General features: G+C 34.8%; 2 protein-coding genes across 11 annotated transcripts in view; both read left to right on the forward strand.

Moving 5' to 3' along the window:
- LOC123697243 (protein sprint) overlaps positions 1-6,372 on the forward strand; it is a 211,004-nt gene extending 204,632 nt beyond the window's left edge. For 9 of the 10 annotated variants that reach the window (XM_045643689.1, XM_045643688.1, XM_045643687.1 and 6 more), the window contains 7 exons: positions 1,398-1,567; positions 1,770-1,874; positions 2,143-2,328; positions 2,642-2,773; positions 3,061-3,288; positions 4,007-4,220; positions 4,802-6,372. In XM_045643689.1, coding sequence (XP_045499645.1) covers positions 1,398-1,567; positions 1,770-1,874; positions 2,143-2,328; positions 2,642-2,773; positions 3,061-3,288; positions 4,007-4,220; positions 4,802-4,935 — 1,169 coding nt within the window. In that variant the 3' untranslated portion in view covers positions 4,936-6,372. The remainder of the gene's footprint in view (positions 1-1,397; positions 1,568-1,769; positions 1,875-2,142; positions 2,329-2,641; positions 2,774-3,060; positions 3,289-4,006; positions 4,221-4,801) is intronic. The other variant, XM_045643686.1, reaches the window with a different exon arrangement.
- Positions 6,373-6,810: 438 nt separating this feature from the next.
- LOC123697585 lies at positions 6,811-9,381 on the forward strand. The gene is made up of 6 exons (XM_045644127.1): positions 6,811-6,876; positions 7,253-7,423; positions 7,887-8,024; positions 8,232-8,420; positions 8,779-8,912; positions 9,120-9,381. The coding sequence occupies exons 1-6, from the start codon at positions 6,811-6,813 to the stop codon at positions 9,379-9,381; spliced, it is 960 nt and encodes a 319-aa protein (XP_045500083.1).
- The last annotated feature ends 675 nt before the right edge of the window (positions 9,382-10,056 follow it).

Raw genomic sequence — 10,056 nt, forward strand, 5'->3', positions numbered from 1 at the left:
TCGCTTTGACGACGATCAAGAATTTTCGGTGTGATTCCATCAGTGAGTTTGTGTTCGAAAGTGATTGGGTGTTTGTGTCTCGTGAAAAATTGATGCAGCCGAAGTTCCAACACCACTTGGCAAGAACGGATGCGCTAACAGCTTTGTGTAAAACGTTGAGTGGGCGGAGTGAGTGTAGGAAAATTACAATTGTGGCCAAACCTCCAGCTTGTCATTGTGCAGATCTGGCTCAAGAGGAAAATGAAAAGGAAAAGGCTGAATACATTAACCCTTTCCGACGTTTCATAAACACAGTATGCAACCTGTGGAAAGGATTTTGTAGAAAAATCAAAAAGGTATTTTACGCGGACGAGGAACCTGTCCAAGTTGACGAACAAGATTTCGATATAACAAATTCGTATCTGTGTAGGTAAAGACTTGTTTTTCATTTTTTTATTCAATATTTTTAATAGCATTACAAGGTTTTTAAGTCTTTATGGGAAACACAGCAGAATTATGGGCGTAAAATTTAGTTGTACATAATACTTTCGTTTATGTATTTATAATTTATATTCTAACAAATGAACATTTTCATCATAACTTCTTTCAATTCCGTTTGTACAATGATTACCCTCTAATATCACTGTTTAGATATAAAAGCTAACTAAGTACTTGAAGTTATCTCGATATCAATATGTCTGAAGTGGCTTTTAAGATTGTGCTAAATGTTTTAACCCACTAAAATAGAGATAGACTGATTCTAAATCGACCTTAATTTCTGTATCTAGCTAGTAGGTATCAAGTAGATAGGTTTTTTTTTTAATTTTCACATTGTTTTGATTTTATTCATGAAGTACCCCGCTATACACAGTATTGTTAAAAATACGCCTATACCAAAAAAAATTAAAAAAAAAAGAATTTTTGAATAATCGAATTTAAAACATAATTGTATTTCATTCAAAAAGTTCACCATCCGTATTAGTAGGGCGTTTATCTCAACTATGAAAATTATCGATTTTCTTAGTAGAGATCAATGCTCTATTAGCGAGGATAATCTAGTTAATACTGGTAAATACTAGTTATTAGACGACGCATTCTTCTTAATGTCACACATTAGACCTCACAACTGTAACATGTTTTCCAACAACACGTGTCACATAATAAAAAAAATATATAAAATCGTGTGTGCTGAGCACTCGTGTCAGCAGTGTTCTTTGTCAAGAGTCAAAGATACCAAAATCGTTGCCTACTCAATGACATGACGGTATTGCCATGACGCGTCCTTGAAATTCTACTCTTAACGCGCCTAAAACTGCACTTTAAAATACACTTTTCATCTTTATTATAGGTATTACACTATTACAGGTGCAATTTTGTATATAATTTAAAATTTTCTTAATATATTATTCGTTTTCAAGCAGCAGCCGGTCGAGTGCGGGCGCTCCGTGGCGGGCGCACGTCGCGTGGTGCGGGCGCGGCGCTGCGTGCGTACGCGTTGCATCTCGCGCAGGATAAGAGCACCACTTTCGCACAAAACGTCGACAACTTTATCGCTTGCACACTGGACTCGAAGGAGACTTGCCCACAGGTAACAGAAGTCGTTAATTATTTAAAAATAATAAATGAGTTATTTACCTACTGACGGTGTTATATTTGTTGAGATAAAAACGAAACCGGATTCAATAGTCCTAATCGTCATAAGCAGTAAAGCAAATATTTTATTGTATGCTGTTCTTATCTTTTAAAGAATTTGTTTTATGTTTTGAATTCATGAGATGTTTTATTTCCAGGTTATGATGCGAAATATGAGACAGTTTATGTCTGGCATGAAGAACTACTTGGTGAAACATGGTGAGAGAGAGTTCGAGAAAGAAGTTGAAAAAGAGAGGCTTAAGGTAACTTTTATTCTAGTATCCTTTCTCCCTCTTAAAATTAAATACACGCTGGCCATTGCCTTTCATAATTATATGTAGTACAGGAATTGTATTAACTTACTCAACCAGAATTGGAACTCTTATTAATATGAGAAATTAAATGGTATAAACTTAATTCCTAAATATTAATCGGAGAGGCAATTTGCTTCTTCTTCTATTTGTTTATGGTCCCACTCAATTGAAGGTCTTCTCCAATATCCAGTAGTAAATTAACTTTTATCTATTACAGTTAAAACCAACCGAATTTCTGAACATCGACGCAATACTAGAAGGTGTGATGCACCGTCTGGTAGTGCGGCCGTTACGCTCCAAGCTGTATACATTGCTGGCGTCGTGGCACGCGGCCGACGTGCGCCAGCTGCACGCGGCCATCGAACGCGCACAACACGCCACGCCCTTGCAGCTCGGAGTTAAGGTACGTTGCTATTTCTAAAATTTTAAAACTTACAATGTCGGTAAAGACAGATCGTACTTTATAAATTTGTTACACTTATAGTTAAAATCAGTAACTCTTAACTTACGTTTACTCTCAGTACAGAATATTAGTTAATTGTGGTGTCTGTTTAACTTACTTAAATTCTAAAACGGAATATTATTTTATTCGTAATTACATCATTTGAAACTTGCTTGAATGCTGTAGAAATATTATATTATAGAGGTATATTAACCACACACACACAGACCACAGTTAAGTTTGTCCATACTTTAACTGTACCCTTTTTTTGCAGGAATCTACCAAAGTACCATCGTCAGCTGTGCTGGCTGTAATTTCGAAACATTTCCTTAAAATGCAAGAAGCGGATTCTCCTTTGGACAAGTTGGAAAATCTCCTTGCTGCCATATCTGTTATGTTTAATGCGGTTAGTATATTATCTACATTATTATAACTTTTACCAACATAAAGTTGTGAAGCATAAGGACATTCCTTCTTTTATTTGCTGAGCTTTATTAAAAATATAATTATGAATTTAACAATCAGAGTAATAATATATGTAATGCAATTGTCGTCTTTTTATTTTCTGATACGTATCTTAAACTTCCAGTTGTCATTTGCAAACCTATTTCTAAAATTATTTACTATTTTTAAGGTTCCGTAGGTACGGAAAGGGTAAAATTCCATTATAAAATAATATATTTTTTCTACTAGATAAGAGGAGAGCGCACGCTGGGCGCGGACGACTTGCTTCCAGTACTGGCGTGGACAGTAGCTCGATGTCGACTGTTCTGCGCGGAGTTAGAAGCAGAACTGATGGCGGGGCTTCTACCGGCTGCGTTGTTGGCGGGCGAGGGGGGGTACTACCTCACTGCGCTGTTCTCTGCTGTGGCTGTGCTGAAGCGACTGGCGCCGGAAACTGGCCCGGATAGTAGTGGTCCGGTAAGTGACTATGTGGTGTACCTACTTAATAGCAAGTCGATTATATTTCTTAATACATTTTTTGAAGTAAAACTTCTTTAGACACGTTAATAGTAAATTTTCAAGGTCACGTCATGACAATACCATCACGTCATGGAGTAAGGCTACGATTTTGATATCTTTGATCTTGCCAAAGATGTTTCACTTCTGACACGTGCTCTTATCTTTGTCTTATTGAATGCGCTTTGATTCTATAAAAAATTTAAAAGTAGCTCATTAAACATATTTACAGATTAATATCAATTAGTAATAAAATTAACTTCATTATTATATCGGAAATCATCCTCATCATGAGCCCATTACATTCACACTGCTGGGACACGGGTCTCCCTAAAGGTGTCGAACCATAATCCACCACGCTGGCCAAGAGGGCTGGCAGATATCGGAAATATAAAATTACTATTAAGCGCGTCACACACGGTGAAGATACTATAATATTTTATATACCCGAAACACTGACACAAAATTTCGGGTTATTTGTAACATATGGCGGTCCTACAGGGGTCTTAGTACGCAATGACAAAAAGAAAAATGATGGTCAGAACGCTGATACCGGATACCTTAAGATACTGTAATATTTTATATTAGAGAATTTTAACATAAAATATTATAGTATCTTCACCGTGTGTGACGCGCTTTACATATATCGGAAATATAATATTATCAATCTTTTTCACAGTGGCGTCGCGGTTCCGCGGAGGGCGGGCGCGAGTGTGCCGGCGTGGCGGTAGTACGGGTAGCTCTACCGGACGAGTGCCGCGGCTCCATCCGCCGCGTGGCGCTGCCGTGCCGGCCCGGCGCGCGGGCGCGCGACCTGTGCAGAGCGCTCGCACATGCAGCCGCCATCACTAACCCGCAGGATTACGCGCTCTTTGCGTTGCATGATGGACAGGGTGAGTAATAAGTCGTCATATGGGTAGCTTTAACGGACGAGTGCCGCGGCTCCATCAGACGTGTAGCGCTGCCGTGCCGGCCCGGAGCACGTGCCCAGAAAAGAGCGCTCGCACATGCAGCCGCGATCACTAACCCACAGGATTACGCGCTCTTTGCGTTGCATGATGGACAGGGTGAGTCTAATAAATAGGTCATACGTCATACATTATACATACATAATCATACATAGTGACGCACGCTCGCACACGCAGCAGCTATCACTAACCCGCAGGATTACGCGCTCTTTGCGTTGCATGATGGACAGGGTGAGTCTAATTAGCCGTTATACATATAGACCTGCCTAACGCGTTATTTGCGATGCATAATGGACAGGACGAGTCTCGTTGTAATCCAGTTAAAATACTCTTTGGATCCGCCCTTTTGCTGTTGCGTTAGGTGACAGAAGCTGTGACAAAAAGTTAAACTTCAAGTTAAACTTTTACACCCAGGGGAGCACATTCATATAAAACGTATCATTTCAATCGACTAGTAATTGGTACCATAAATAAGATTTGTCAAACATATTTTTTTTTTGTTGCAGAAACGATGCTGAACGAAAATGACTGCCCTCAAGAAGTGATGTCAGAGAAAAGTGGACAGAACTTCATATTGGCGTACAAGAGAATAGATGCGAAAATCGCATGGCCGCAGCAGGCGCTGCTTTCATACCCGTAAACAAATTAGACGCTAGTTTTAGCTGAAATCTCACTTATGAAACTGAATTTAAGTAAACGTAAGACAATTTTGTAACAGATCTTTCATCTTGCTCATTATTCATTAGTGTAAACGGGATATAAAATTCTATTTTTATCATCGAAAATGAAACGATATTTTCTACGATATTAGTCACTTCATTACTATTATAGCTTAGAAGACAAATTTTTGCTCTTAATCATTTTATACCCATTTAATAACGTAGCTTTTATACGTAATTAATATGTAACGTTTTGTATAACCTGACTGAAAGTTTCAGCCCTAATTTGTACATTTCCAATTATGTTTGTATGTCGTAGCGTACATTCGGTACTCCTTATCATAAGTCACCAATTCAGTTATTTTATTTGATAGTCAGGACCTTATGAAGGTTATCATCGGGTGTACGTATGTATATGTTCCTAAAATTCGAAGTACCCTGAACAAACTCACCAAATTTTTAGCTTATAAATATTATAGTACTTTAAAACTTTCGATTTCTAAAAGATTTTCACTTTTGTCGGTATTCTAATGTTTAACGCTGACTTGTTTATTGAACTGTGATGTAATTTGTATTAGTAACGTAAGATTTGTATTAATTTTGTATATTCGTAGAGTTCTTAATATAATTTATTTATATTTAGCTTAAAATGTACGACTCAGTGCGAAATGGGTGATGAATGAATATTGGCATTGATCTTATCGATTCTTCAAATCTCTTCAACATTTGAAGTGGTCTTCAGGCCTAGAAATAAGTCAAAGTTTGTTCATCGAAATGTTTTAAAATGATTTTCTGCTAAATGAAATAGATCTTTTTATTTTTAAATTTTATATATTTCTATGTAATTATAAGTTACGCTTTGTTAATAAAATTAAAACTAATTTAACTCCCTAAACATAATCCTAGTCACATATGTTTTATTAACTTATTTTCGTTGTTCAAAGTAGTATAATAATTTACGTATATTTTATAACTTCTTTGCCAATAATGTTTGCTTGTCTTGTGAAAGAAGATATCGTGTATACGAGGCTTAATTATTTGCTCTGAATTAAATAAATTGATTAATTAACATTAGTACTTAGTTTTATACAGTACTTTCTTAGCCGAGAAATTAATATTACACTGTGGTTTTATCGATTAAACTAAATTTATGCATGGAAGCGGACACTGCCTTTAATTATTTTAAGTGTAGATAATTATTTTAGCGTGCATATTATGTTTTTTAACTTCAAAAAACGAGAAAGGGAAATTGTTAATTCTTGGTGGATGTATTTTAATTCATTTTTAATAGCAAAACTACAGTGTATACTATGTGTATTTATTACCTTCAGTCTTGTATTTTAAAGTAAGTTGTAACACGTATATTGTGTTTTCATAACAATTTCAGTCATTGTGAAAATAAAACGGATTTTTACCAATTCATGTTTTTTATTTCATCACCACCTATCCTCACCTTAAATGGGTTCGTCAACCTAAAAATATTAGTTTGTTTCTATACAAACAAAAAATACTGGACTGGACGGATTTCCAAACTACTTTTACCATTAGAAACAAGAACACTTACAATAGTAGGTAGTAACTTTATTACTAGAAAAAATAAAGTATGCGTTGAAATCCCCTTTTTATCTAAACAGTCATAATCTTGAAAACTGCACTACCCTTCAATCTTCCTGCGTACCAGATTTAAAAGGCACTAAACAATAGTTACTATGGTAAATAAAAACATCCACAACTATATTTCAACGCATTACGTAGCCAAGGCAATACTGGTAATCGATTCAACATATTAAAACAACATTACACTTTACAGTACACGTTTAAAATTCGTTCGATAGTAAAAACTTTTTGTATTAAAAATGCATGCATCTTATCCCAATAAAAGGACTCCTATTCATTGGGACAGATTAAATTTAGAGTACCCCGTGAGACAATTTTCCGATACTGGAGTATCTAGTGAAACAATAGCACGTCAATGGAAAAGTATCCCAGAAACTCTACATAGTGTGGTACAAAATGTATTTTTTTGTTTATTGTTAGATACTTCAATATTACGTAGGTACATGTTGATTCACAACCATGACGAAATTATAGTGTTAACACATATGATGTGAATCATACAAAATTATAACAAATCGGAAGTGTTATCGCACATAGTAACTTTATAAATTAATGGGTTTTGAAGAAGTTTTTTTTTTTCATATATTATCCCTGTATTTTCTGTGTACCTAATACTTAGATATACGATTTAGTATTCTAAAACATGTTTTATTTAATTAAATACTCAATAATATTCTGCAGAAGGAACCTATTCAAGAGGAGAAAAATTATAGCAGAAACTATAACATCACCAATGAATTGACGAGATCACAAACAGCTTTGCACTATGGGGTAAAACAACCTGAAAGAGAAAGATACAGTAAAAACACATCATGCACGGAAAATTTATACATCTATCCTCCTCCCAGAACGGTAAATTATTCATTTCTCACAATAAGTTTTAATATACCAGACTTCAGATTCTTACATGGCGGAACTTTGATGGTGCTTATTAATTAAGAGCTAGCGCGCAAGAGCAACTTTTGTCTCCGCAACTATTTTGTCTCTCCCATCAACTCTATGGGGAGTTGCGTCGCTACGTGCGCGCACTTTCTTACTAGCCCATGGAGTTGATGGGAGAGACAAAATAGTTGCGGAGACAAAAGTTGCTCTTGCGCGCTAGCTCTAACACGACGCATGAAGAAATATTATCCCATCATTTAGACAGTTACAAAGGAAATGTCAAATAAATAGTTAGATATATGATGTAGAGCCAATGCCTCCAAATCTTTCGCCTTAACTTCACACTCTACTCCTTTACTCAAAATATGTGACTTCTATGTGGTTCCCTACTAATATGACACTAACACTGATAGTAATATTACTTGGTACACAGTTAACAGAACGACCACCGTCTCACAAAGCACACGGTATCACAGAAACTCAGAGATCATTCGTAAAACAAATAATACCCAGTCGACTTGTTACTGCCAAAGAACACTTTCTTCATCCAGCTTCATTGCCTTTAGATCCGGTAAGTGTTTAACTAAATATTTACAAAAACATATAAAATTATTATGAAAAGAAGAAACCTTGACGTCTAGCTATAAATATTTAAAGGTATGACGAAAGAAAAACACCCGTCAAGTTTTAAGTTTTATCCTCCTAAATTTTCACAGTTCATAAGGAATGTTTGCAGATACTAATTTTTAAATTAAGTATGAAAATATTTTCAACACAGCCTTCTATAGAACCATTTAACAAAGGGATCGAGCCTTTGGACACTACCCACGAGGGCTTCGAAAAATTATTGGATCCGTACCTAACCACTAGCAGGCTCCACCATCGACCTTTCACTGCTGAACAAATGAACAGAATCTCCAATACCAATGATATTATGACTTATTACACATACTCCAATACTCCTTGGGCAAGTATCATATCTTAGCTATTTCCTAATTCCTAGGTAGATAACTACCTACTTAACACTAACGTATACAAGTAAACAAACATAAGCAGTTACCTGTTATATTTTAATATTCATATACATACCATTATAAGTATATATTTATTCCTATGTTAGCGTAGATACATTTAGTAAATAAGGTACATTAGGTATGCCAGTAATTAGTTCTAAATGAAATATTTTTCATTTATTTAAGTCTATTTTCTTCAGTATATATGCACATACCAAAATACAATTTGATAATATCACGAATCAAGCTGTAGTTAACGGATCCAAGTAAAATATTATCATTAATCGGTGCCGCAATTAAAACGTGTTGTAGATTCGATCGCCAAAGCCATCTATTGATAAATGGCGTCTACCTCTAAGCCGACCCAAATCGATGTACGATAAATCGAAGTTCAAGGAAGTTTTCCGAGAAATAAGAACGCATAATAAATTGCAATGGACTCCTAGGTGATTTATTTAAGTAATGTTTTTGAAAGATAATAATTTCTATCTCTAGTAACTAAGTACATACCTATCTCTTAACCGATATGACCCCTTAGAGCAGTTTCAGAATTATTTCAAAGAACTAAAGCTAGTATGTGTAATATACCAATCCTATCTATAAACAGAATATTATGTACTTAATTCTAAAATAAATCTCCATTTTTTTTTCAGTTCATTCCGTACGGAAACAAGAGACAACTTCAAGACTGTACAATCAAGACCTGAATCTGAAGTTTACGATTTTGAAGATAGGATAAGGAATTTCTATCAAAGTTCTATAGCTCACTTACAGTCAAATATACCAGAAGAACAATCGCTAATACAAGCAAATTATTGTACAGAAAACTCTACAGTTGGATCAAGAAAACCTTTATGTTCTGTATTTGACCCTTATACGGAGAAGAATAAACGTGTAGTTAGAAAGGGACTTTGAAATTTTGCTTTTTTAATTTCAATTACATAACTACTATATTGTATTTTTTTTTTTGTCATAGATCTGACTTTTGATACCTAGAGCTTTTAAGTTATAACTACAAATTACAATTGATAAGGGTTTGAACTTGGTTTCAAATGTAAGAGCAGGATTTTTTGTTTTTGTTTCGAGTTCACAATACAAATTTTAACTTTTACCTTGTTATTTCTACCAAAGTAGAATCGTCATACTTTTGTATAAATTTTCCTTTTAAATCGCTCTATTTGAGTTTTAATGAAAACCTCTTTGAAATCCGTAGGTGTCGTAGGTGGTATAGGTCTACCAGAATCTGATGGCATATTTCTAATTAAGAAATAAAAGATTTTCATATGGCAATGTTATTTGACAACTATCAAATTGGTTGTCAAATTATTTGTCTTCTTTGGAATTAATGAATAATTTTTAGGATTTTGTCTAAAAAATCTTCGAAAATGTCGAAAAAGCCGCTGCGATCACAAGCAAGAGATGTTATTTATAATGTGTATTGAAAAACATTCGATGAAGAAGGGTCAAACACATCACAATTTTCAATTTTGAATATTTTATTAGTAAATTGGACTTACCAGTTTTGATACTTAAAATTAAAAATATTATAAGTAGGTAACTATAATATTGTTTGTTGATTACAACATAATT

The sequence above is a fragment of the Colias croceus genome, chromosome 14 (genome assembly GCF_905220415.1).
Source record: "Colias croceus chromosome 14, ilColCroc2.1".
Lineage (NCBI taxonomy): Eukaryota > Metazoa > Arthropoda > Insecta > Lepidoptera > Pieridae > Colias > Colias croceus.

Bases quoted from the DNA above. Each gene is read 5' to 3' on its own strand.
- LOC123697585 (XM_045644127.1), top strand. From the start codon at position 6,811: ATGCATGCATCTTATCCCAATAAAAGGACTCCTATTCATTGGGACAGA. The intron at 6,877-7,252 runs GTGAGACAATTT...AATATTCTGCAG, and splicing joins GATTAAATTTAGAGTACCCC to AAGGAACCTATTCAAGAGGA. The intron at 7,424-7,886 runs GTAAATTATTCA...CTTGGTACACAG, and splicing joins TCTATCCTCCTCCCAGAACG to TTAACAGAACGACCACCGTC.